Genomic DNA, 26,474 nt, shown 5'->3' with positions numbered 1-26,474 from the left:
TCTCTCACCCTTTTGCTCCCCAGGCGAGCTCACACCAGGAAGCAGTCTCTGCAGGCCAGGAAGAAGGCCTCCCCAGGAACCCAGAGAGTCCACATCTTGACCTTGGGCATCCAGTGTCCAGAAGGAGATAAACCACCGTCTGGACGTGTTGACCCAGACACCCTGAGGGGCCACTGGACTGGCCGGACTTCTCTCTACTCTCCATGATCCGGTGGTTTTCTTAGATGCACAGGTATAGTGAAGGTCCCAGAGACAGCTCGCCCTGTCCAGTTCCAGGATCTGCAGTTTATTAGGGGCGACTTGGGGGGTGCTGCTTGTGCTCTGACCTTAGTTCCCCCATTTGTGCATCAGGGTGGCAGTGGGACTTGCCCGACAGAGACACACCCCGTGCCTCGAGGATAACAGGGGCTGGGGTCCGGCGTCCTGGAGGACTGCCTTTCCAGGGGGTGAGGGGCGAGATGGGTCCGGCGTCCTGGAGGACTGCCTTTCCAGGGGGTGAGGGGCGAGATCTCTGGTGCTCCGGCCCTTGGTCTCCCGAATCTCACGGAACCTGGGACTTTCAGCCGGAGAGGAGTGGGAAGCTCAAATGGGCAGCCGGGGCTGGGGGCGTGGACCTAGGCGGGTTGTGGGCGGGGCTGCGGGCCGGGGGGCGGAGCGTCTGTACGGGGACGGACTGTGGGCCGGGGTCCGGGCCCGGGGGCGTGCCGGGGGCGGGGCGAGGCCGGGGTAGGAGGGATCGGGTCTGTCCCGGCGGTGGGCGGAGTCGGGGCTGGGGTCGGAGCAGGGGGCGTGGCGGAGGTGGGCCTCTCCCTAGCTGGGCTCCGCGTACCCTGGGCTCCCCGCGCCGGGGTGGGTGTCTGGCTGGACGCATTCGGGCGCACAGGACTCCGCGTTGCCCTCCGGCGCGGGCTCGAAACCGGGGCCCTGCCCACCTGCGGCGATCTCGCGCTCGGCGGAACAGGGCGCGGCACCTGTGGCTGCCCCGGGTCATGCTGCACGTGGAGGAGGCGGCTCCGAGCGCCCGCCTGGGCCGCCTGTGAGCGCGGGACCGTAGGAGGGACCCGGCGCGGCGCCGCGGGCACGATGCCTTTCCTTCCGGAGGCGGGGGCGGCGAGGCGCGCGGTGGCCCTGGCCCTGGTGCTGCTGCTCCCCGCAGTGTCCACGGGCGCCGGCGCCCCGCTCCGCCTGCAACCGGGCATGTGAGTAGCCTGAGCGGGCGCGGGAGGCTGGCGGGATGTCCAGAGACCCCGCGTCTTGGGCGGCTTTTCCCCGGAGCCCTTAAGAACCAATGGCTCTTTGCCTTAACTGGGGAGGGGGAGGTTAAGAGACAAGGGTCGGGGGTTGGGTCTGGGGGAGCCTCCGTGGTAGGGCCACCCGGCCTCTCCCCTTCCCCTTCCTCGTCTGCCTGAACTCTGACCGCGAGTTTGCACGTTGGGAGGAATCGGCGCCCCTCGAGGTGAGGGAGTCTGGGCAGGTCTGGCCTGGCAGCTTGGAGAAGGCTGAGAGGAAGCAGCCAGTGCCCACTTCCTTCCAGAGCCTGTCTCCTGGGGCCGGGGTCCTGTGCCCAGCCAGGGGGCCGCTTGGGCTTGGTTTCTGTGTTAAATACGCGGGCTTTGGGGCTGGGAGAGAGGAGAAGGAATTCAGTTACAGAATGGGCAGGAAGAGAGGGTCAGGGAGCCAGCCGAGATGAATTTAATTTTGAAAGATGATTCCCCAGCGGGCCGTTTAGCGGTCTCTTTTAAACAGCAAATCGATCCTTGTGTTGGCCTCAGAGGGAAACTGGTGCGAAGTGAGCCGATCTGGAGGAGGAGGGTGGGGGGAGGGCCTGCTGGCGCCCCTGCGCTCTTCGCAGGGTATTGGGCCTGGGGCCCTCGGAGCTTGGAAAGGCTGCTGAGGGGCTGCAGGGGATGGCGAGGGGCCTGGGCAGGGGCTTCCTGTGCGGGGCTGCGCCTGCCCCGAGGACTGGGTGCACCTGGCTGTACAGACGGAAGGGACAGGCTTCCAGGCAGAGCTGGGGAGGGGGCAAGTCTATGCCCCCAGGACCCCAGAAAAGACGATTTCTCTGTGGCCTTTTAAAGGAGCAGGTCTGGGGCCTGAGCCCCGACTCTCCACGTGACTTCTCCCCCGACATCGCTCTTTGCTGTGACCCCAGGGAGTTTAGTTTGTCCAGGGGAAGTGGTGGCCTCAGAAGGGATTAACACGGGGCCATTCGGCTGCTCAGCCTGCCTGCTCTTCATGTGGTTGGCCCAGGCTCCACAGAATCCCTGGGTGCTGGTCAGGGTGGATGCTGAACACAGAGGACTCTGCTCTTAAGAGGGGCTTCTGCCCCAGTGGGCTGGTGGGGACCACAGGTCGCCCTTCCCTGGCCCCAGGGAGTGAGCCTGTCCTTTGAGGTGTGCCCATTCAGCCAGGGCTCACCCAGGCTGGGGAGGGCTTTCTCCCAGCGGCCGGGGGACTGCAGGGATGTTCAGACTTCCTCCGGCCCTCTTTTCCCAAAGCCTCCTCCCCGCCCCTCACCTCTGCTCTGCAGACCCTTCAAGGCCCCACCCACCAGTCCTCCTCCTGGGGAGCGTCCCACCAGTGTGTTGGGGGGTGGCTGTCCTCGGGGGCCTGTGCCCATGTTTCTTGTCCTGGGGTGCAGCCACTCCACTGTCAGATGCCCCTTGTCATGTTGAGTTCCTTGCTGCCTGGCAGCAGACCTTCCCAGTCGTGTCTGTAAGCACCTGCCACCTTCCCAGACCCTTGGTAGGGCCACAGTGGGTGTGCTGGCTGGCTGAATGATTGGAGGTGCTCTTTTGCTAGACTTCTGAGAAACCTTGTGAATGGGCCCATCCTGCAGCTCATTCTGCCCAGAAAGGAGGCAGGAGCCAGTGGGCTCTTGGAGGCCCCAGAATTGGCTCCTTGCTGCCTGCACCCCAAAAGGGGGGCCTGGAGAGCAGTGAGGGCCCCAGAAGGTCCTAGCACCTGTGTCACTTCCCTTCACGGGCAGCTCCACCCTCCCTGGCTGGCTCAACACCCCCGTGGTGGGCCTGTGGGAAGGTGAGGCGGGAGGATACTCTAAGGGGGGTTCCCACTGACTGGTGTCTCCAGGACCCTGGGAACCTGCAGGGGTGATGTGGCTGGTCCTTTGGCTCTTGCTGGCTGACGGGTCCAGATTCCAAACCAGCCAACACTTATTTATTTACTTACATCTCCGAAGTGAACCTCTTCTGCTGCGGAAAGATGCTGGTCTTTCTCCCCAGGGCCTGGGCTGACTGCTGACAGTGTGCCGGGCTGGTCAAGACAGGGCTGTGGGAGCAGTGTCTGGGCATGGGGAGCTCTAACCTACCTCAGCCCACGGCTGCAAAGCTCAGAGGAGGCATCTTCTCACAGCCCTGCTTTCCCGGGGCTGGAGTCCTCTGGACAGCTGTGCTAGGAAAATGTCCAGTATTCCAGAATCAGCTCATTAGACTGACCCCTCCCATCTGGAGAGGGACAGGCCCTCCAAGCTCAAGTCCCCACTTACAAGTGATTCCTGAACCCACTGGCCCTGAGCACTGCATGGCCCCCATTCGCTGAGGCTTCCTCCGGCCATTTGAAGGCCCCTGCTCACTGGTCAGGGAGCTTGAAAGCTGAACTGTACTTTCAGTGGCCTGTGAGCAGCTCCCAGTCACTGGGCCCTTCCTGTCCGCCTTTCCTGGGGGCAGAGGCCGTGCTGGGTGGAGGGAAAGGGCAGGAAAGGGGCACTAGCTGCCCCATGCCAGGCCAGGCTGTGTGTTTGGTGCTGGGCGTGAGCTTGACATTGCGATCTTTTGTCCATTTGTCTGGTGGGGGGACCTACGTGTCTGAGGGTGGTCTGCCCGGGTCACAGCATCCTTGGGACCTCAAGGCTGGACCTGGGCTCGTCCAACCTCAGAGCGCCGAGCGTGCCCTCGTGCATACTGCACCCAAGCCAGGAGGCCACTAAAAATGGAGCCTGTAAAAACAGACAGGACAGAGACACGTCTCAGCAACCCAGCCCCCTCCTAGACCTGGGGGTGTGTGCAGTCAGGACTCCCCAGCTGCGAGTGCACGGTTGGCTCCCTTGCCCCGTGTCCCAGTTTCATGCTCACCTCTTCACCCTGCCGCTTTGTTCTTGGGGTCCAGGAACTGCCCACCCCAGAGGGGTGTATCTCACGCCCACCCTCACCTGCAGCTCCAGGAGCCCCGCTCTGTCCTGGGGAGCAGATGGCCCAGGCTGGGATGAGCACTGCCCCCTACCAAGCTCTGCTCACTTTGCTGTTGAGGAAGCACCTCCCTTCCCCCAGATGGGCGGTGGGTTTGTTTCAGGAGCAGAGGGGCAGGAGCATGGACTCCTGCCCACCCTGCTCCGCAACGTCAGGAGTCTTTTCTATGCCTCCTCCCACCTGCTTCTTTGTTTCCCCCTCCGCCCTCCCTCCCCCACCCCACTTCCTCCCTCTTTCCAAATGGAAAAGCCAGCTCCGCTTGTGCTTCTGAGGTGCCGGAAACTTCCCAGAGGAGAAAGTCGTTCCAGGCTCGCCCCTCCTCCCTTGAATGGTTTTCAGCATGCAGTAGCCAGGCGGCCTGCCTGCCGGCCTCGGGGACCAGAGTCACGCAGGGGCCTCGGGGGGCAGGGACAGGGGGCAGTGGACGGGAGAGTGACCAGAGTAGATGTGCCTGGAGGCCTGCCGTGCCGCCTCGTCGTGGTCATCCCGCTGGTCAGCAGCAGCCCATGTGGCTGAGGTTTGAGGGGGAGGCTCATAGGCACCCCTGTGCATCCTTTTTCTCCTGAATATTCCATGCCCTCGAGTCTCGGCCTGTGCAGGCCTGGGGTGGGCACCGGGCTGGGTGCTCTCACCTGGGGCCTGGCCTCAGGTCTGGACAGCTGGACCCCCGAGAGTGAGCTTGCAGGGGGTTTGGAGTTGGTGATGGGGTTGCTGACCGTCTATCTCTGTCCCAGGCCCCACGTGTGTGCGGAGCAGGAGCTGACCCTGGTGGGCCACCGCCAGCCCTGCGTGCGGGCCTTCAGCCGCACAGTGCCCGTGTGGAGGCCGGGTTGCGGGCGGCAAGCCTGGTGTGTCAGCCACGAGCGCAGGTACGTGCAGGGGTCCCGAGGCCCCATGTGGGGGTCAGGGTTTGGCTCAGCCCCAGAGCAGCATGGAGTGCAGGGAGGGGGCAGTGTGGCCGGGGCGGGGTTGTCCTGGTCCCAGGGCACAGGCCCCCCCCACCCCACCAGTGCCCCACATCTGAGGTCAAGGCTCCGACACTTCTCTTGGGGTGTGGCCACCATGGAGGCTATTCCCAGACTGTACACCCCTGCTCAGCGGCCACCTGGGGCCTGGTGGGTGTGGGTAGACCCCGTGGTGAGCTGGCCTGTGAGGAGGAGGAGGGACCCTGCAGGGAGAGGTGCTGGCCATCCATGTAGAAGGGTGAAAGTGGGCGCTCAGCCTGCCGAGGTCCCACCTATAAGTGGCTGCTGCCTGCCCCCGAGCCCGTGTGAAACCTCTATTACTCAAGATTTTATTTCAAAAGCAAGCAGAGGGAGTGCCTTTGCCTACCTCTCCTCTTCTGGCAGGTTCTGGAATCTGCCCGATTGCAGAGCTGGGTGGGGCGGGGTGAGGAGGGCCTTCTGTCCCTCCCTCCTCCGAGGGGGTGTGCCATCCAGCCTCTCGGGCTAGGTCTTCAGGACGTGAACCTGCTGGGTCTGCCCCGCGAAGCAGGGGCGTGACCTTTGTTTTAAGTGTTTGCTGTCCCATCACACCTGTGCAGTTCTCACTGTGGTTCTCAGCTGGGGGTGTTTCGTCTCCCTCCTGGGGCCCTCACGGAGTCTGGAGAGTGTGGAAGCTGAGCTGGGAGGATGGGGCAGGTGGAGGAAAGGACAGCCCCTCTACCATGACGGTCCCACCCTGGGGTCAGGAGTGCCGAGGCTGAGCCCTGCCGGCCAAGGGGAAGTTAGCGTGTTGTTTCCCCGGAGACGTGCATCTCTTAGTCTGTCCTGGCCCCACATGTGTGTGGGTGTAGGTGTGTTTGTAAAACAGGAATGAGGTCACATCAGCTGCACCCCCCCCCCCCCCCACACACACACAGCTTGCGAGGAAAGAGCACTATTTTGGAAGCAGCCAGAAGCCCTGTGGTCCCTGGGCTGGAGGGTGGGTGGGTGGCCATGCTGGGGAGGCTCCTGTGACTGGACGTTTCTCCAGGCTGGCCTGGGCAGGGCAGGTGCAGCGTTTTCAAGGTGACTGGTGCCTCAGCTTCCTGGAGGGGTGCCTGGGCACTGCTGGGGAATGTCCATCTGCTGGGGAGCCGTGCTGCCTGGCCGTGTGCAGCCCATGTTGGGGGTCCATGTTCTGGATCCCGGTTTCCTGGGAAGGCTCAGGAGGGGCTCTGGATCCTTTCCTGGCATTGCCCAGCCCGGTGTCTGGGACTCTACTCCCCGAAACCCAGCAGGGCCACCTCCGGGTTCTGAGGGAGCAGTGTGGGCCCCTGGCTCTGTGGCGGCTGCTGTCCCGTCTGCCTGGCTCTGGGCTGAAGCCAGGGTGCAGCTGCTTCCTCTGTTGGGCTGTCTCACTCCAGGTGAGCATGGTCGCCTCCCCACCTCGGTGCCCACGGCGGCCAGTGGCTTGCAGGGTTTCCTGGGGTCGGTGCCAAGGGTATATGGGGATCCCAGCCTCATTTTGACTCTGGAGGGCTCCCAGCCTTGTTAATGTGTCTTGTTCCCTCCCATGATGCTCATGGCCGAGGCCTCCAGGCCAGCTGTGGAAGGTTTCTCAAATGCATCGTCCAGCTGGACCTCCCGTGGCCATGGAGGCTATGGCCAGTGTTGAGGAGGCTTTCGTGGCTGGCCCACTCCTGTAAGATCCCACAGAAGCTCCGGCTTTACCGTGTTGAGCTCCCAGCCCTCCCTCCCCTTCGCTGGACCAGTGTCTAGCCCTCCTTGCTCCACCCTTACGTGACCAGCCACGGGCCAGGCCACACATGTTACAGCTCTGTGGTGGCCGCCGTTTCTCCTGCAGCCACAATGATGGCTGTGTCTGATTCCTGGGCTGGTGGGCTTGCTTCATGGCCCTGGTGGGGCTGGGTGGGGTGGCACGGGTCTGCGTCCTGGTCCAGAGCAGGCGAGGCTCTGATGACACCTGAGAGGCTGGACGAGGGGTCTTGCTTGTGTCCCCCCAGTGAGCATTTCCCCAACAAACCCAACACAGGCTGCCCCAGGGTTGAGGAGCTTGGGCTGTGCGCCCCCCCAGGGGCACGAAGGAACAGGTGAGGAGGGAGAGGATGCTTGAGCATGGAGCTCACACGTGGGCTCCCACCGGGCCCCTCCCCTACCCAGCTGCACTGGAGCCTGGGCTTTCGGGGACCACACAAGGTGAGGAGTGGATATCAGCCTGGTAGTTATGTCCCTCATCCACCCTGGCCTTGCAAAAACTGGCTCCTGGCCGTGGCTGGGGCCCATGTGACTGTCCCATGCGAGGTGTCCCATGTGAGCTGCAGCAGGGGCTGCAGTCTGATCCGCTGTCTCCAAGGGTCACTAGCCTTAGGGACCATCGGGGAGGGTGACTGACCAGCCCGGTCACTGGGTGGAGCAGCACGTAGCCCAGGGAGTTGGTAAATATTTACGGCGGAAGGGTCTGTCTGCTTTGCCAGACATTGTCTGCCTCGTGGTAGGCCTCTCTCCAGGCAAGTGGTTTCATGTCCTGCCAAAGTGGCGTTTTGCAGACTCCCCTGAGATGTGTGTACACAGTCATGTGCACGTGCTCACACTTCCGGGAAGCGGCCCTGGTTGGTTTGAGGGGTCCAGGTCCCCTTGGCGACCAGGAGCTTCCCACTGCTCCCAAGGGCCCGGAAGAGCAAGCCAGGCAGGGGGTGTTGTTTCCCTGACCTGGAGCTGGCAGCCCAAGCCCGCATGCCTCCTGATGCCCCAAGGGCCCTTGACCCACCCAGGCCAGGCCCTGGGCAGCAGTCCTGCAGACGGCAGTGGGATGGGGTGCTGTGCCTGGAGGTCACTCACTCAGGGTGGGCTCGGGGTTGTCCTTTGCTCTCCTGCTACTCCACTCTGTCGTCTGGGCTGGGGGCTGAAGGGGGAAGTTGGGGTGGCTCCCCGGGAAGGTGGGTGGGGTGCGGCAGATCCTTGCTCAGGTTGTTAAAGCCCACTCTCTCAAGCAGCAAACACAGAAGTCTCCAGATGGGATGCAGGAGTTGGGGTGCAGCTGGAAGGAGGAGCGCTGGGGATGGGGGACAGTCTGATGGGCTGAGTAGGACCAGGGCACCCCCACCCCACTCTCCAGCTTCTCCTCCAGGCTCATGGTTTCAGGGGAGTCCTAGCCTGGGGGAGGCGGACCCTCTTGGACTATTCCCCCAAGCCTGCCTGCCGTAGGGTCTGACGATACAGGGCAGAGGTTGGGCTGGACTGGCAGAGGGTGGCCCTGAGTGGCTGGGCTTCCAGGGACTTGGAGGCGCAGGTGGTGGGGGCAGCCTATGGATCTGGGGTAGGGACAGACAGGAGGCCCTTACCCCTTGGGTGAGGCTGGCTCCTCTCTGACGTGGGCACCACCTTCCTGTGGCCACTTGCTGTGCCAGGCACCAGGCTGGCTGGATTGGCTGCCTGCTTCCAGCTCCTGGAAGGAGGACTCTGCCCCTCTCTGCTCAGCCTTTGTGAGGCCGTAGCAGTCCCACTGGAGCAGGAACCAGCCTTGGGCCCAGGGAACCCCGGCCTCTAGAGCACCCTCCTTCAGGAAGCCCTCCCACCTGCCCCTTCTGACCTCGGTGCTGTGTGCTGAGCACACTCGGGTCCTGCTGCTGCCCACAGATGCTTGACCCTCATCGGCCTGCCTCCCCAGCTCAGCCCTTAGTGGGGAAGGGGCTCGTCCCCAGGGACACCCCAGGACTAGCCCGCTGCCCGGCTCCTTGGTGCACTGGTTGGCTGGGAGCCTGGGGCACAGCTTGCCAGCACTGGGCAGCTTGGCCCACTTGGTCATCCCAGGGGCCACTCTTGCTCCTAGGCTGGGCACTGAGTCTGACCCTCAGACCCTCGCAGACTGGCCTGGTGCTGAGAGCCACGTGAGGGGCACAATGCCCGTCCCAAGGTCATTTAGAGCTGGGACCACCATGGGGGTGAGGGCGAAGGGTGGTATGTCGCTGGTTCCAGGATGGCTGTGCCCACCCAGTGCCCCTCATTTATGTGGCACGGCCACGGGAATGCAGACATTCTGCCCACCTCAGTGCCCTGACCTGCTTGGCTGTGAACCGGGGACAGTGGGGGAGTTGGGGAGATGAGTTGTGGCGGGATCCAGAAGTACCGGGTAGAAATGCCTGGAGCCCGGTCCCTTGGCAGTAACGCTCCCCTCTCCCTTCTCTTCTAGAACCATCTACTACACGGGCTACAGGCAGGTGTACTCCACTGAGGCCCAGACGGTGTTCCGGTGCTGCCCGGGGTGGAGCCAGCAGCCAGGGAGCCAGGGCTGCCTCTCCCGTGAGTGCCCCCCACCCCCGCTCCCCCCATGGAGGCTACGTCCTCAGTCAGTCTTCTGGGGGTTGGTCCCGCTGCCACACACGATGGAGCATCTCACGGCTGCGGGGGAGACTTCAGAGCCACTGGCTTAGCCACTCTGCTCCCCAGAGACTGCTCACACGAACTGACGGAAGGGGAGGACCAGCGATGCTTCTCTGGCCCGATGCTGCAGGAGCTGCAGACGGAGAGAGTTGGGGCTCGTGGAGGTGCAGAGCTGGAGGGCAGGGAGCCGTCTGCACGGCACCAGGGAGGGGGCCAAGGGTGGCCCCAGGGCCATGTCTGGGTGTCAGTGGGCTCAGACGCCCCTGAGCTTGGCTTGGGGTTGGTGTTATATAGTGTGAACCCCTTGCTCACCTGCCCGTGTGCCCACGCCCACGCCCTGCTCTCCGGGTCCCTCTGCTGCTCTGCCCAGGGCCTGGGCGAGGAGCTCTGTGCTGTCCCCCTGCCACCTCGTGGGCACCCTGGTCCTCAGTCTCCTCTCTGCTGGATAGAATGTCAATCCTGCCTCCCTCAGAGAGAAGGGTCCTGATGGATGCGGGGGGAGCGGCAGCCCCTGGGTGTCTGCACAGGACCACAGGCAGCCTGCAACCCTCCACGGGACCCCACTGAGGGTCCCAGAGGTGGGACAGGAATCGGGTTCTGATCCTAGTGGGCGGCTGTGAACCTTTGTTTTGTAAACGGAGCAGGTGGAGCTGGAGTCCAGCTGCCGGAGGTGTTGGGGGAGGGTTCCTGGTCTATGGGTGTGGGCATAGGTGAGCCCACCAGTGAAGCTGGCAAGGTGGGTGGAGGCAGCCATCCTCCTGAGAGCTTGGCCCACAGGTTGGGCAGCCCCTGAAACAGCTCCGGGGCATCCAGACAGGGTGAGGTTGGGCTGCACCATGGAGGGTGGCAGGTTCGTGGCTCCCCACAGCGTGGGGTTTAACCTCGGGTGGCCTGCTCTGTGACTGGGGTGGAAACCAGACTTCCGGGGTCGTGTCCCCACCTGTCCTCTGGTCCCTGGGGGGTGGTCCATAAACAGGGGCCACAGATGCGCTCTGTGGACTCCAGCAGGAAAGGGGGAAAGTAGAGGATGTGGTGATGTTTGTCCAGGAGAGGAAATGAATAATTCTCTCCAGGAAGGGGCGGGGGGAGAGGACCAGACGTGCCTTGGGGGGATGGCGTGGGGGCAGGTGGTGCTGGCCAGCGGTCCTTGGAGTGTGGGGAGTGTCCAGCTCTGACAACCTTCCTCTCCGTGGCTGTCTGATCACAATGGTGACCTCTGTGGAAGAGAAAGTGGGGTCTTGGTCTGCGTCCCCTGGGTTTATGGGGAGGGACGTGGGTGCATCCCCACGTGGCTGGCCTGGGGTGGAGACTTCCGGGCAGGGTAGGGCAGGGGAAGGGGTAGGTGAAGGCTTGCACAGCAGTGTCCCACAATTGGCATCCACTGTGCACCCCTTATCTGGAGCCCAGTGACCCTCAGTGTCACCGGTGTCTTGGAGTGACCATCCCAGGATTGGGTGGGGGGAGTGGAAAGGCCCAAGGGCCGTCCAGACCCCTGGAGGCCCACTGCAGAGACCGTCCAGTGCTGGCCGTTCAGGAACAGGGCGCCAGCATTGGGTTGGATCTACAGCGCCAGGAGCTGCTCGTCTCAGCTCCAGCCTGGGGGGCCTGGCCTGTGGTTCTGCCTGTGCAGATACCACAGGATGCTCGAGGTGGCCCTGCCCTGGCTGGCTGGCTGGCAAGAGGAGGATGCAGTCACACCACTTGAGGATCAGGGGTTGCTGAACCAGTCCAGGACTAAGGGGCCCACCTTTGGGACTTTTCAGTGCAGGGAGTGGTCTCAGCGGGGACCCTCCCAGGGCAGCCTGGTTGGGGGCAGGGCTGGGGTGGTGGGATGGTGGGATGCATCTTGGTTACTGGGTCAGGCCCGGGAGGTCCAGGTTGTCACGTCAGCCAGAAGACACAGGACAGGGTCCCCACGTTTATCTTGAACTTGAGGCTCTCGCTTTCTTGGTTGGTTTTTAAAAATTCAGTTTTAGGGTGAGATTTATTTATTTATATACCTGGCTTGTATCTGTTTGCTTTAGTTATCCGGGAAGAGCACTGTGATCTGACCTCTTGGGACACTCACTTGTCCCCCCAGCATCTGGGTGGCCAGCACGTGAAGGAGCAGGGATAGAGCTGGGATCCTGCCCCCAGCACCAGCTCACTGGTACACTCATTCATTTTTTTCATCCATTCATTCATTCGGTTTATGCTCAGCTGATCTGGAGCACTGAAAGTTCAGGGGGACTAGGTTAGGGTTACGGACAATACATGCCCATGGGGATCTCAGGTCTGTGGGGGTCTCAGGCCCATGGGGGACTCAGGTCTGTGGGGAGGCCAGCTGCTACTGGCAGATGCTGAAGTGACCCTGATGTATGAGGATGGGCAGACTAGGCCAGCCAGATGGGCACTGGTGTTGTGTGGAGTGACTGGAGCCAGAGCAGGAGGAAGTTGGAGGGGGAGGAGGAAGAAGGGGGAGAGGTGGGTGGCCAGGGCCTTTCTCAGCTGCCCCATGCTGTAGCTGAGCCCCTGGGGTCCCTCTGCCTGTAGCTGCTCAGGCTGGTTTCCCAGCTTCATGGGGCCAGAGCCTTCCCCGTGTCCTTTGTGCATTTCACACCTGGGGCTCTCATGGGGGGCCCTGGGGCAGGTGCAGAATCGAATCAGGCACCCATCTTGGGGTTGGGGGACCCAGGGTCCCTACAGGTGCCGGAGCCCCCAGCCCTGGGGAAGCCCTGCCTCAGGGATCAGGTGAGAGTGGGTGGCTGCCTTTGGTCCCCTCTTGGCCACACGTCAGCAGGCGTCAGGCCAATAGATGGGTCAGTGTCACCTCCGATTTCCTGCGAGTGGAGGGGCCAGTGATGAGGCAAAGGGCCCTCCCTGCCTGCAGAGGGGCCCCTGGGGTCCACTTCTCCGGCTTTGCCCCCACCCTCCCCCTTTCTCCCTTTCTATCTGTCCCATTCTTTCCTGACCATCTCCCCAGTCTAGCTTCCTCAGCACTTTCCCTTGTATCCAGTCTAGGCTCTCTGCAGTTGGGGGATCCTGAGAAGTGAGCAGGTTGGGGCAGGGCCCTGTGATGCTGACTCCTGCTGGCCCCGCCCCCTCCATCAGCCACGGATATGACCTGGAAACTCGGCCACATGTGTGACAAGCTCAGGTCCTCATGGTGTTCATGCCGGAGGACAGCAGGAAGCTTCTAGTGTTCGGTGGGATTTCTCCAAGACCCACATGGCAGCAGGTGTGACCTGGAGGTGACTGAAAAGTGCCAGCAGGGGCTGTCTGATGGCCAGGGGCTTCCCCAGGGTCTGTGGGCCCCAAGCATGTGTGCCCGGGGGGGCAGATGGGCTCTGCTATTGGGGTGCCCGTCCTCTTGTTCAGTGGCCTCTGAACTGCACCTCCATCCCAATCAGATGACAGATTTTGCTGGACCCTCCCCATGTTTCCACCACGATCACCCTGGGTCCTGGCCACCCTTATTGAGTGCCCAGAGGAGGTGCCTGGCCTGGAGCAGCTCAACCCCTCAGACCCCTGCGTGCGGACCCTGAGATGGAATGGGTGCCTAGAAGACCATGCTAGGAAGACCACCCATGGCTCCATCTAGAGCTCTCTCCATGTGGGCTGGGCTCAGTCCATCAGAGGCTGCAGGATGGAGAAGCAGGGCCCAAGGAGGGGCCAGAGACTGCACCAGCTCTGTGGATGCCAGGAGCTCTGGGAAAGGGATGCTGTGGTCCAGGAAGCTCTGTGTCAAGTACAGTTAAGTGGGTTCTGTTTTTGCAGGATTTGTCATAGCCTTTAATACAGTAGTGTACACTGCAGTTTGCGGACACGTGCTGTGTAGTGTTTTCCGAATGAATTCTTTCTTTAAAAAGGAAGAAAAAAAAGAAGCTGAAAGTCAAAGTAATACAACAGTGTTCCTAAAGCACGTACTGGGAAGTGTGTTAGTGATCCATTCCCGACAATCATCTGTAGAGGCTGACAGGGTGCCTGGCACTGCTCTGGGGTGTGGGAGGGGCCGCGAGCAGAGGCGGCTTCTGGCCCTGTTCTCCTGGAACTTGCATCCTGTGTGGAGGGAGAGGAAGGAAGAAAGGAAGTTTCCATGCCGGCGAGTGGGGATGCTCCAGAGAAAAATGAGGTGGGAAAGGGCCCACGGATGGGAGGTGCTAACTTAGTGGGCGTCCAGGAGGCCTCTGTGTCCAGGGTGGTGGTGGCCTGTGTGATGTGAGTGCTGGGCCTTACTGGCGCCCAGGGAAGAGCCCCACTGCAGAGGGAAGGGCAGGTTCGAGGCTGTGGGAACTGGGCAGGGCTGAGCCATTGTCCCCACCCCGGGAGCCCAGCCCTGGGTCTGGATCTGTGCCTACGGCCTCAGCCCCTACAGCCGGGGCCACAGGGCAAGGCCTGGCTTGGCACCCTTGTGTCCAGCTCTTGAACTGCCAGGGAGGCCTCTCTTCCCTCCCACCTCCTCTGTAGTCCCTGGCTGGTCGGGGCTGGAGGGAAGGAGCTGCAGGAAGGCAGCCCTGAGTACCCCCCCACCTCCGAGGTGGGGGGATGCTCAGCTTCCACTCTCTGGCCTTCACTTGTCCTTTCCCACTCTGGCTGCAGCATGGCAGCCCTGCACCCACCCCACACCCAGTGGGGGAACTTACAGAGCTGGTGTGCTGGCTCTCTTGTCCCTGGTGTGGACTGAGGTACTGGGGGCGGGGCGTGTTGTCCTGCTGTGTCCCCAGCACCCCAGGTCTCTCCAAACCATGCATCACACCCGGACTGGCCCGGCCCTGTGCCCAGCACACGTTTACACACACACTCACATTTGGGCCTGAAGCCCACCAAGAGGAGCTCACCACATAGACTCACATACACACATATGTACACACGTGCCTGGGTTTACTCACACACGTGCAATCTACTCACATGGGCAGTCACTTCTGTTCACTCAGGTGTGCACCCATGCTCATGATCACACATGTGTGTGCACACTCACGTGCATGAACTCACACTCCCATGGGAGCCCAGACACCCACATGTGTACTCTCACGGGAGCATGATATGATGGGGAGCACGGGCGATGAGACACGGAGGTGCCCCTATCACCAGGGACCCAGAGTGCTCCGTGCGCCCAGGGCAGCTGGGACCAAGTTCAGCTTCTGGAAGGTTCTGGGTGCATGGCCCCTCCCTGCCGACTGCCTTCGGGAAAGTGGGCGTGGTGGGGGCAAGGAAGGAGGCTGCCCCACCCAGGTGCGCTCTTGGGGCTCCTGCAGCCCAGGATGGGTCTGGAGGGGGCAGTGGGCTTCTGCTGTCATCAGGGCACCTCAGCCTCTCACTTCTGTTGACCACACACAATGTCCTAAAATCAGTGTGGCTTGTGCCAGGCCTGCCGTCATGTGGGGGCTCTGGGAGCTGTGCCCGACCCTGGGCTTTGGGACCCGACCCCCTCCCCTGGTGTGGTGAGAGCTGGTCTAGGCACAGGGCACTTGGAAGCCGGCCTGGAGGGCATGCTGCTTCCTCGGGCACTTGGAGCCTGAGTGCCCAGCACAGAGCTGAGGTGACTCCCTCCCTTCAGCAAGGGTCCAGGCGGGAGAGGTTGGGTGGGGCATGTGATCTGGACCCCGAGCCCTCGGCCAGCATCGGGTGGAAGGCCGGCAGGAGCAGGGTCAGAGGGACAAGGCAGGAGGGCTCAGGCTGGTTCTGTCCCCCAGGCTCCCAGGGAAGTGGCCTCCCTTCCTGAACCACTGCCAACTTGAGGTGGGCGTTGGTTCCCACGCCTGCCTGCCTGCACACGGGCAGCTCTTAATCAGCGGCAGGGGTGAAGCTGAGGAAATGCTACCCTGTAGCCTGGGCGATAAGACGGGAGCTACCCTGCCTGCTCGTGACCTTGAGCTGAGCCAGCCCTCCCTGCGGGGTCTCTGGGATGCAGGCGAGCCCTTGCTTGCAGGGCTGGCTTCCAGAACCGCCTTCGGTGACCTCAGCATGTGGGCGGGTGGCTTGGCAGGCCGGACAAAGGTGTCAGCCTGGGTCACCCTGTCCTGCCTGTGGTCACTCCGGTTTCCACTAGCCCCTCTGGGGACAGAGGGAAGGAGGCTCAGGCTCAGCCAAGCCTAGGCCCAGGGTGGTGGTCCGGGGACTGAACTTGCAGAAATCAAACCCTCAGAGAACAGCCAAGTCCCATTTCCGGGGTCAGCTTGTCCTGGGACAATGAGGCTGGGGCCGCCACGGCTAGTGGAGTTGAAGTCTGGCTGGGCCCGGGTGTCCCCGCCTGTCTTGATGAGAGGAAGGGGCTGGCATCAGGATGCCACAGATTATACCTGAACGTGGTGCCTGTCCCCGGAGACTGCGCTCCTCAAATCTGTCCTCCCGTTCCCAGGCCTGGCCAGGATCCCCCTCGGAACTGGACTCCATAAAGATCCTCCCAGCCTTTGGTGTTAGGAATGTGGGCAGATCCACCCAGCTTCACCCCAAGGCAAAGGTCTGGTCAATGTCTCTGAGCCTCAGCTCCCCGTCTGTAAGCTCATGGGGTGGTTCCTCCTCTCTGTTCAGATGGTGGCCCTGGACCTGAGCTGCTGCGGGGCCATGTGCATCTTTAGCTCCAGGTGATTGTGTGGGGGCAGCACTCTGACAGTGTGAAGGGTCCATGAAGATATTGCATTTGACACATGGCAGGGAGCTTAGCCCTCATTTCCAAAGACAGATTGAGTATCAGGGCTGCGACTTCAGTGTAGGTCTTCAGAACCTAAGCTGCCTTGCCTTGCGAAGGCATCTGGGTGGGGTGGGATGAGGCAGCGGGTGTCCAAGGAGGGAGGATAGGATCCTCCAGCCTTGGAAGATGCGGCTGCCTGGCAGTAGCAAACCCTGTGGCCATGGTGCTCCCCTACCCGCGGCTCACCTCCACCTGCTGTTGAGTTTCTCATCCTTGTGGGTTCTGACAGTTCCTCCTGGGGTCCCTGAGGGTCCTGTGGGTTCAGCCATGCTGACAGTGACGAGGGTTGGTCCCCAAGTCGACCCCCTGCTGTCACCCTGGCACTCAGTAGGTGCTGCTAAAATTCATTAAAAAGTATGGGCTTTCCAGGTGGCAGGCACAATGGTAAAGAATCCACCTGCCAAGCAGGAGATGTGGATTTGATCCCTGGGTCGGGAAGATCCCCTGGAGGAGGGCATGGCAACCCACTCCAGTATTCTTGCCTGGAGAATCCCATGGACAGAGGAGCCCAATGGGCTATATATAATCCACAGGGTCGCAAAGAGTTGGACATGACTGAAGTGATTTAACACACACACACACACACACACACACACACACACACACACACCCTGCCTGCTAGTGTTTGAGCTCGATGAGAGCAAGGGTCATCAAATTGTTCATTAACGTATCCCATGTGTCTGTAATATTAATAGTTTCCTTCGTGTAGTAGGTGCTCAGCAAACACTAGTCAAATAGATGAATCTATCTGAGCCACTGATGGGCTTCCCAGGTAATGAATCCATCTGCTGATACAGGAGACCTGGGTTCAATCCCGAGTTGGGAAGATCCCCTGGAGAAGGAAGTGGCAACCCACTCCAGTATTCTTGCCTGGAGAATCCCCTGGACAGAGGAGCCTGGTGGGCTACAGTCCATGGGGTCGCAAGGAGTCAGATACGACTGAGCACGTGTGAGCCACCGCATGGAGCTTTTACATTTTCCTTTTCCACGTGTCCCACAGGTCTGTTTTCCTATATGTCTGCTCTTCCTACACATGGTTCCTCTTTCTTGTAGAGGAAAGCAAACGTCCTGAAAGGAAGCCTCAGTCTGTGGCTCCCGAGCTCCATTTCCACAGCTGTGCTGTGACTGTCACCTGTGGTCTTCCTCACCTGTGGGGGAATTCTCTTGTGGGGGGTTGAGTGACAGCAGGAGGAGTGGGGGGCTCCTGGAGGTATCCCTGACCACCACCCACCCGGGGGAGGGATGGGGACCCACAGGTGCTCCACCATGCTGCCCCGTCCCTTTGCTCTGGGTGCCCATCCTGCCACGGGGATGTGCCCAGTGCTACCCCATGCCACCCAGAACCCCCAGTCCCAGGCTTCTCTATGGTAACCCTGTCTTTCCAGCATCCTATGAGCCTGGGGGCCACTAGGAGCACCCTTCTCAGTTTGGGTGCTCTGAGCACCTTTGTTTTTAGCTTTGAGTGCCTTTGTTGTGAAGCCTTTTCTTTTTTCTGTCTAGGATGCACTGCCCTAGACATCCCTTCTGGATCCTGAGCGCTCCCCCTGAGGGCCTCCCCACAAATAACTCTCACGTCTCACTTGGCCTGACATTTATTTGTCTCTTTCCTCTTCACTCAACAAAGTTTATGGAGCGCCTTCTAAGTGAGGGTGTGTCGGTGGCAACAGGGGAGGCGATGGTGCTGGAGGCGGGCTTGTGCCTTGCTCCCAGGGAGCCCAGGCCTGGGTGGGAGCTTAGTTGTCGCCCGTCTGAAGGGCTGGTACACTGGGAGGTGCAGTGTTGGAAACTGCGGGGCACTGTGGGCTCTGATTTGCCTGGCGGCTTGGGAAAGCTTAGGGCTTGGTGGCTCAGATATTAAAGCATCTGCCTGCATTGCGGGAGACCCGGGTTCGATCCCTGGGTCAGGAAGATCCCCTGGAGAAAGAAATGGCAACCTGCTCCAGTATTCTTGCCTGGAAAATTCCAGGGACAGAGGAGCCTGGCGGGCTACCATCCGTGGGGTCACAAAGAGTTGGACACGACTGAGCGAATTCACTTTCTTTTCTTTCTTTCTTTGGGGAGGCTCCCTGCGGAAGGGACCTGTTGTCCAGGCACACAGCTCTCGGGATCTGATGGGTGGCTGAAGGGCTCTGTGCCAGGTTGATGGGAAAGCCACAGAAGGGTTTTCAGCCAGGGGCCCATGATCCGATTCTTGCTGTGAAGGAACACGATGGCTGCACCGTTGGGAAAGGACGGGGCTGAGAGGACTCCAAGGGGATACTAGAGGCGGCTTCGTCCAGCCAGACGACGAAGAGAAGTGTGGACTCCAGGTGCATGGGAGGTGGAGCCGATGGGCTGGCTTTGGACTGGACCTGGGGCGAGAGTGAGGCTGGCTCCCTGTTTCTGGCCTGAGCCGTTGGTGGCTGTGACGCTGTGTACCAGGTCAGGGGAGGGGGTGTGGGAGCAGAGAGTGGGGTGCTGTCTCCCCCTGAGCTCCGGAACAGACCATGGAGCTGGGCACAGGCAGGGTGCTGTCCATGGGGGCCCCCAGGCTGGGCATGGACCTGGCAGAACCTGCAGAGGCTCCTGGGGGTGGGCAGAGTCCCGGGGTAGCTCCAATCTGGATACTTGGTTCACCCACGACTGGAGGGGTGGCCCATCGTGGTGGTTTGGGGCTGAAGGTCTTCAGGATGGTGAAAACTTCTTTAAGATGTGAAAAGTAAACACAGCTGGCTTCCCTTCCTCCACAAAGTCACCCAGGTCCATAGGTTTGGGGCCCTCAGCAGTGGAAACTGTGGTGCCACGTGGCCTGGGTTAGCCCCGCGCCTGGACTTACCTTTGCAGGTTCCAGGGTCACCACGTGCTTCCTCCTGCTCCCCTGTGGTACTGCCTTGCCCCCCAGCCCCCCCACTCCCACCGCCTTTCAGAAATCTCAGGGAGTTTGCCAGGTGTGAGGAGACCCAGCTGGGACCCCGGCAGGGTGGCCCGAGAGGAGGGATCCCTCCAGGGCTGGGACAGCAGCCTGGTTATGGGACAGAGGAGGAAGAAGACGCTCCCTGAAAAGACCTGTGTCTCCCTTGGCCAGTCCTCCTGACTCTACATCAGAAAGCCCTGGGCTCATCTGTCCTGGGCTGGTCCCTCGTGGACTGGTCCATCCTCAGCGACTGTGTGACCTGGGGCCATGTGCTGCATGTCTCTGAGCCCAGTCTCCTCATCAAGGGCAGCGCCTGGTCCAGGGGGATGCTCAGACCCATGTGTCTGGCTGGCGTCCCTTCCCTTGGGGTCTCCCACCCTCCAGCTTCTCTTCCTGCTGGACCCGTGGATCACGGTGGGACTCTGGGGTGCCTGGGGAGTGTCCAGGCCACTGTTCAGAGTGTCCACTCACCCAGCGAGCACCCCAACATCTTAGGACTCGGGGCCTGGCTGTTGGGGTTGTGGGGATGGGGGCAGAGCCCACCTGCCCTGGTCTTGCCCTCCCCTGGATGGATGTGGGCCAGGGGTGGCTGCAGAGCCAAGAAAACTCATGCTGAAGCCCCTGGAGGCAGCCGGTCCAGCCTGGGGTGGGGTCCTTTCTGTGATGGGGCTGGGACTGGACCGGCCCTTCCATCTTCCATCCAGGGCCCCTGCCTCTTGGGCCGGCCGCCGCCTCCTCCATGCAGTGGCCTGGTGCTGGAGGGGGCGGCTCGGTAACCCTAGGCTACCCCCAGGCAGTGGGTTTAGGTGTAAACACAGCTGCCCCCAGGGTGACCGGTTGGGTCCAGGGGAGGGAGTCTGGGAGCAGGGAGTCTCCTCTGGAGAAGGCAGGGGAGGCCGGCTGCTCGCAGCCCTGACCTTCTGCCTGGACCCTCTCTTCTTGCTCTCCCAAGGCCTGGGCCAGCTTTGCCCTTCCTCGGGGGTGGAACCAGCCTGGGCATTTCCACTGATGCGATTTTGCAGGGAGGGGGACTCAGCCAAGCTCTCAGCCTCCTTCAACTGTGGGCTGCTCTCCCTGCACCCCTCACTACCCACGACCCCCTGCCCCTCGGCCTCCCCCAGAAAGTGCCCTGGAACTCCTTCATGTGCCACTGAAGTGAGTGGGGTTTTTTGCTTCACCCAGAGGGCCTTCACAGAACCCAGACCTGGCGGTGTGTGACCCAGGATGGCAGAGCAGGGCCAGTGACCCGCCTGGCTGTGGGACCCTCCCCCGGGCCCCCCACATGGTTCCAGGGCTGCAGTGGGAGTGTGGGGAACTGTCCTGTCTGTTGAGAGTCTGGGTCCTGTCCAGGCCTGAGGCCTCGCCTTGTGGGAAGACTTAGGGACCTTGTATCCTGGCAGTGGACCGGGGGTGCCCCCAGGCCCCTGCCCCTCCTCACATGCCTTCTCCCTCCCTCCACAGCCGTGTGCAGCTCCGGCCTCTGCTTTAACGGTGGCCACTGCGTGTCCGGCTCAGCCCAGCCGTGCCGCTGTCCCCCTGGCTTCCAGGGTCCTCGCTGTCAGCATGGTGAGTGGCGCCCCCTCTAGGTACTCCATGCGGGGGAGTCTCTGATGGTTGGGGGTGGGGGGTCTCCGGTGCCCTGACCCTGCTCCCTGCAGCCCCCCGAGGGTGTTGGAAGGAGGGGCAACGCTGCGACCCCCTTTCTCATGGATGCCTCTGCACCATCATCAGAGTCCTCCCCGTCCAATAGCGCCCTCTGTGGGTGGGGACAGTGGGCGTGGAGACAAACAGGCATGAACCAGGGTCCTTGGGTCAGCTGGGAAGCGGTGCGTCCCAGGGGTCCCTGTGCCATACCCCCATCTTCCAGGGGCTCTTGTGTCCTTCGTGTCGACAGCTGGGGGTCATGGGGTCCTACCCTCACGCCTGCAGACTGGCGCCTGACCCACTGACAATCCAGCCCCCGACAATGTCCTGTGGGGATGCTGTGGGTGTGGATGGGCTTAAAGCAGGTAGTGGGGTGGGGGGCAAGGGAGATAGAAATTTTATAAAGAAGTACAGAAGAGTGCATGAAAAGTTGTCCAAAGAACCTGCAGACATCCTCCTAATTTCTTGGCGTGAGTCTCCTTGGTGGTCCTCTGCTTTGTTTGAGTTCTTACCCAACCATGTAGCTCGCGGGTCCTGCTGGAACAGGAACAGGGCATGGAGCTGCGGCCGCCATCGAAATGAAATGCTTGAGATTATTTCCGCTGCTTTGAACTTGCTTCTGCTGAGCAGTTGGGGGCCTCTTCCCCATAGATGCTGGGGCGTATATCCTGTGACGCTCTATAAGGCTCTGGTTGCCAGCAGGCAACCGGAGGGAAACCAGGAAACCGTGGGGGATCGGGGCCCCCATTTGTAGGGGGGACCTCCGGGCTCTTGCTGTTTCCTGTGCATTCACATGCATGTGCCTCCAAAGCGAGGCTGAAAGTGGGGGTCCTGGGGAGGTGCTGGGTTGAGTTCTGAGCCTGGCACTGGTGCCCGGGGTGCTGGCATTGTTGGAAAGTGTCGGGAGGCTCTGACTGCTCGTTGAATGCCCTCTGTAAGGCGGAAGGTCCTGCTTCCTAGGCTCTGGGTGCTGGAGGCCTGCTGTCCCGCCATGGCGTGAGGACCACTGTCTCCCCTTCAGGCGCTGGGGTCCTGCCACGTACCCTGGACCATCAGGGCTCCAAGCCTCAGTCAGGCCTCCACGTGGATTTAGAGCCTGAGCACCTCTGTGGGCTGGACAGAGGTGACTCCACCCCACGCCAGTGCAGGCTGGGGTCCAGGCTGGGGTGCAGGGACCCAGCTGCCATGCGTCACCTCTACTCAGGGTCTTTCTGATAGCTGCGGGTGGGTGTGGAGATGCTGGGCTGTGTGGTCAGGGCGAGAGGGACATCCGGCCTCGAGCTGCTGTGGGGCGGTCCCTGGGACTGGGCTTTGCCTTGACAGTCAGCAGCCCCGGAGTCCCTGCTGCCCAGGGAAGGCGGTGAGGAGGTGGCTTTGCAGTGTGGCCTGTCCTTGGCCCCGTCCTCAGGAAGCAGCCAGGACACCTGCCCCTCTGGCCCCGGGCCGGCGTTTCTCTAGCCCCCACCCCTTCCGCCATGCTTTCTGGGGCCATCAGTCCTCCCACCACTCCTGCCCTGGCACTCTCTCCGACGCCCAGCCCTAAACATCACTGATGGGTGCTCCCTTTGTCCTGAGCAGCACCCCCTTTCCTGTGAGACCTGACCCTTGGCCTCCTGGGTACCAGAGGGTGCATGGCTTGCAGGGGTGAGGTGGGTGGGGGCGACTCGTCATCCTGCAGGTGCTATGCAGCCAGCCGGGGGGCGCCTAGGGCAGTACCAGCTTCTGGGCTCCTGGTGGGGAGGGGGCTATGATCTCAGGCTCACATGCTTGCTGGTCTCTTGGAGTCTGGGCTCCAGGCTCGGCTTTGCCTCCAGAGCAGCCCTGCTCCTGTGCTCACTTGGCCTCTCGGGGTGGGGGCACCTTCCCGTCCCTTGCTACACTCTGCCTACGTCACTCCCTTGAGCCCTAGCCTCGTCTGCTCTGTGGAATAGGAATCTGGTGTCAGGGAGGTCCAGCTGCTGCTGGCCGCTCAGCAGAGCTGGGACTGGAGACCAGTCCAGCCCAGTGAGCACCTTGAACCTTCCAGCCATGCCATCTCTGGTCATGGTGCTTGCCCTTGGTGGGGGCAGAGCCTTGTTGAGAGCTGGTTGGGAGGAGAGGGCCGGATCCCCAGGACGCCCCCCCCCCCACCGCCCACCTCCCAGGCCAGAGCATCACTAGGGGTGAGGGGGCTGGCCTGTGACAGCCCATGGCCCTCCAGTGTCGGGGGCCTTCCTGGGAGAATGGCCAGTTGTAGTAGACAAAGCTGGAGGGTGGTCCCTGGGCCTCTTCTTAGGATACCATCTCCTGGAAGAAATGTCTGGTGTGCAGAGCAGGTGTGCAGACCTGGTGTTCAGGATGTGGTGTAAGGGCTGAGTGTGCAGGGCTGGGTGGGCAGAGCTGGTGTGTAGGACTGGGCTGGTTTACAGGGCTGGGCTGGTGTTCAAGGCTGGTGTGCAGGGTCCATGTGCAGAGCTGGATGTGCAGGGCTGGGCTGGTTTACAGGGCTGGGCTGGTGTACAAGGCTGGTGTTCAAGGCTGGTGTGCAGACCTGGTGTGCCGGGTCTGTGTGCAGAGCTGGGTGTGCAGGACTGGGCTGAGTGTACAGGGCAGGTGTGCAGACCTGGTGTGCAGGGTCAGTGTGCAGGGCTGGGTGTGCAGGACCGGGCTGGGTGTACTGGGCTGGAGTGCAGGGCCTTTGAGCAGGGTTGGTGTGCAGGGCTGGGTGTGTGCAGACCTGCTGTGAGGCCTGCGCCCCCCTGCAGGGCCACCCCGTCCCCTTCCGGCCCCTCCACGCTAGGTTTGGAGCTGGCTGACCTGAGACCTGGCACTGCTGGGCATGTTATTCACACCCCCAAATATAATTGATTCCAGTTTCAAAAATAAAAGCCATATTTTTTTCTGGTTTCCCAAATACTTTCATTTGAACAAAAGAGTAGGGGAGGGAGAAAGGATCTCTGCTGATGGTGGGGAGCAGGGGTGAGGAAGAGTCCTTCCCCCGCCTGGTGCCCCTCCCCTCACCTTGGGCCTGCCTGCCCACCTCTGCCCGCCACCCCCTCCCCTCCCTGGAAGACTTTCTGCAGGAGCCTCAGGAGCACAAAGGGAGCTTGTGCTGGAGGGGCCTGGAGCGGGGGATGGAGGCTGGGGCAGCACAGGCCCTCAGTGCAGTCCGGCCCAGGGCAGCTGTCTGTCCAGGATGGCTGGCTGTCCAGGCTGGGCATTTTGTCATCCCGATGTGCCTTGGGCCTCAGGGTAACGTGCCAGACTCCAGCTCCCCTCTCTGGTGGGGATGGAATGGGGGGATGTTTGTGCAGCTCCCAGTCATCAGTGCAGGGGAGGGGCAGAGTGCCTTGGCAGGGTGGTGGTGACCTTTTCTCCCCAGAGGTCTGGCCACTGAGGGACATAAGGGATGATGGGGGTGGGGGAAGGGTGGGGATGGCCCCTTGTCCTGGGGTCTCTGAACACAGGATGCCTGAGCTTTTGTGGGTGAGTGGTGCCCATGTGGCCTCTCTTTTGGGGTAGCCTGACATCAGGACGCCCCCCAGAACCACTGGCCTCCTTGCCCTGAAGACTGGCACCTTCGGGTACCCCAATCCTAAGTGGGATCCGAGGATCCTATCATAACATCCGTTCTATCAGCCTGACTAAGAACGGTTTCCACCCTCTGAAAATACAGCTTTGTCCTCCCTTGGCACCCAGAGTATAGCCGGGTGCGGCTTGGAGTGAGTGATGGCAGAGGCCCCTCCCCCCCATCCCCCAGATCTGCTGGGGATGGTCTTGTCATAGCCAACTGGCCTTGAATCTTTCAGGAAAAACAGGCAAAAATAGTACGCTTTGGAACACTGTTGTTCAGTCACTAAGTTGTGTCTGACTCTTTGTGACCCCCATGGACTGCAGCATACTAGATTCCTCTGTCCTTCACTGTCTCCCAGAGTTTGCTCAAACTCATGTCCATTGAGTCAGCAATGGCATCCAACCATCTCGTCCTCTTTTGTCCCCTTCTGCTCCTGCCTTCAATCTTTCCCAGCATCAGGGTCTTTTCCAATGAGTCGGCTCTTTAAATCAGGTGGCTAAAATATTGGAGTTTCAGCTTCAGTGTCAGTCCTTCCAATGAATATTCAGGGTTGATTTCCTTTAGGATTGACTGGCTTCATCTCCTTGTTGTCCAAGGGACTCTCAAGAGTCTTCTTCGGATTCGGATGCATCGATTCTTCTGTTCTTGACCTTCTTTTTTTTTTGTTTGTTTTTATTTTTATTGGGCTTTAGGGGATGGGATGGGGAATACCTCTGTAAGTTATGTCCCACTAGGAAGATGTCCATTCTAACTTTCCTGGGATAGCTTTCGGAGCTTTTTCTTTTTCTTGGAGGCACTGCTCTTGCTGGCAGCAGCCTCTTCAGGTCCACTACTGAGTGGCTCCTCCTTGGACAATTTCCGCTTTTTCTTGGGGACCCTCTTGTTTTCTGACTCATCAGGGTCAGTAACTGTTTCCTCTTTGGGAAAAGATTTCTTCCTTTTGGGAAGACTTCCAGTACCAGCTGTCTCTTCAAGATCACTACTAACTAGCTCTTCCTTGGAAAAAGATTTCTTTTTTGGGGGTTTGGAAAAAGAGACAGATGGGTCTTCCATTCCATTCTCCTGAAGAGTCTCCTGGGGCTTTTGCTTTTTCTTCTTTTTGGGTCTTTCACTTGTCTCCTCACACTCCTCCGGGGCACTGCTATTTTCTGAAGAAGCCAGGGCAATTGCAGCCAGCCTTTTCTTTCCCTTCTTCAAGCGTTTCTTCTCCTGTTTCTCGAGCTTCCTAGTAATCTCAGCAGCCGCTTCCTCTGCCTGAACCATTGCCTCCTTCATGACATCCAGATTCTTTCGGGGAATCTCTCCAGTCTCATAGAAGGACAGCCACTCCTCAACTTGTTCTCGAAGCTTCTCTCCAAAAACACTGGTGGGCACCTCAGAGAAGCAATCGATTCGTGAGGCAATACTGCATTTGTTTGCCAGGTATCGGGAGATGCGACCTTTGTTCTTGGCAGCTGCTCGGCCAATGAAGGTAGAGTGGAAAATGAGTCCGTATTTTGGGGTGTTACCCCTTGTCTTCAAGGCTCTGGAAACTTGGTCCCTTTGCTGGGCCCAGGGAATCACTCAGACACAAGGACTGGCCATCATGTTCTTGACCTTCTTTATGGTCCAGTTCTCACATCCGTACAAGACTACAGGAGAAACCATAGCTTTGACTAGATGGACATTTGTTTGCAAAGTGATGTCTCTGCTTTTTAATACACTGTCTAGGTTTATCTTAATTTATCTTCCTCTAGTATCATAAATAGCTGCTGGTCATTTCTTGTGACCTGGTCTCTGCTGACCTCAGAGAAGGAGAGCGGACTCTGAGGTCCAAGACCCCAGTAATCTCTAGATACTTCTTGGTTCAAGAAGCTTAGGCCCTGGTTCCCTCTGGGCCTCCATTTCTTCACCTGTAAAATGGTCAGATTGGGTCCGTCTCTCAGGCAGCTCTTGGACTTGCTCCTGGGTCCACGGAGCTCTCAGGGCGCTGGTACTGACATGCAGCAGGATGAGTGGTCTGGAGGGCTTCCTGGAGGAGGTGGGCCTATGGGCTAAGGAGGACTTGGAGGTGCAGGTGGGGCTGGGTGGCCTTACCAGGTGAGAGCAAGGCAGGGGCAGAGGAGCAGAGTGGAGGGAGGGAGTTGGTTTGGCCCAGAGGAACTGGTGGGGACAGACGACGGAGAAGGTTCAGCCTGGAATCAGA

General features: G+C 60.7%; 1 protein-coding gene across 1 annotated transcript in view; it reads left to right on the top strand.

Moving 5' to 3' along the window:
* Positions 1-1,021: 1,021 nt before the first annotated feature.
* The window catches only part of MEGF6 (multiple EGF like domains 6), a 100,775-nt gene continuing 75,322 nt past the window's right edge, over positions 1,022-26,474 (top strand). The window contains exons 1-4 of the mRNA XM_070474175.1: positions 1,022-1,199; positions 4,940-5,074; positions 9,339-9,448; positions 20,554-20,658. Coding sequence (XP_070330276.1) covers positions 1,084-1,199; positions 4,940-5,074; positions 9,339-9,448; positions 20,554-20,658 — 466 coding nt within the window. The 5' untranslated portion in view covers positions 1,022-1,083. The remainder of the gene's footprint in view (positions 1,200-4,939; positions 5,075-9,338; positions 9,449-20,553; positions 20,659-26,474) is intronic.

The sequence above is a fragment of the Odocoileus virginianus genome, chromosome 11 (genome assembly GCF_023699985.2).
Source record: "Odocoileus virginianus isolate 20LAN1187 ecotype Illinois chromosome 11, Ovbor_1.2, whole genome shotgun sequence".
NCBI classification, from domain to species: domain Eukaryota; kingdom Metazoa; phylum Chordata; class Mammalia; order Artiodactyla; family Cervidae; genus Odocoileus; species Odocoileus virginianus.
Note: the sequence above shows the minus strand (reverse complement) of the source record. Positions and strands in the feature narration are given on the sequence as shown.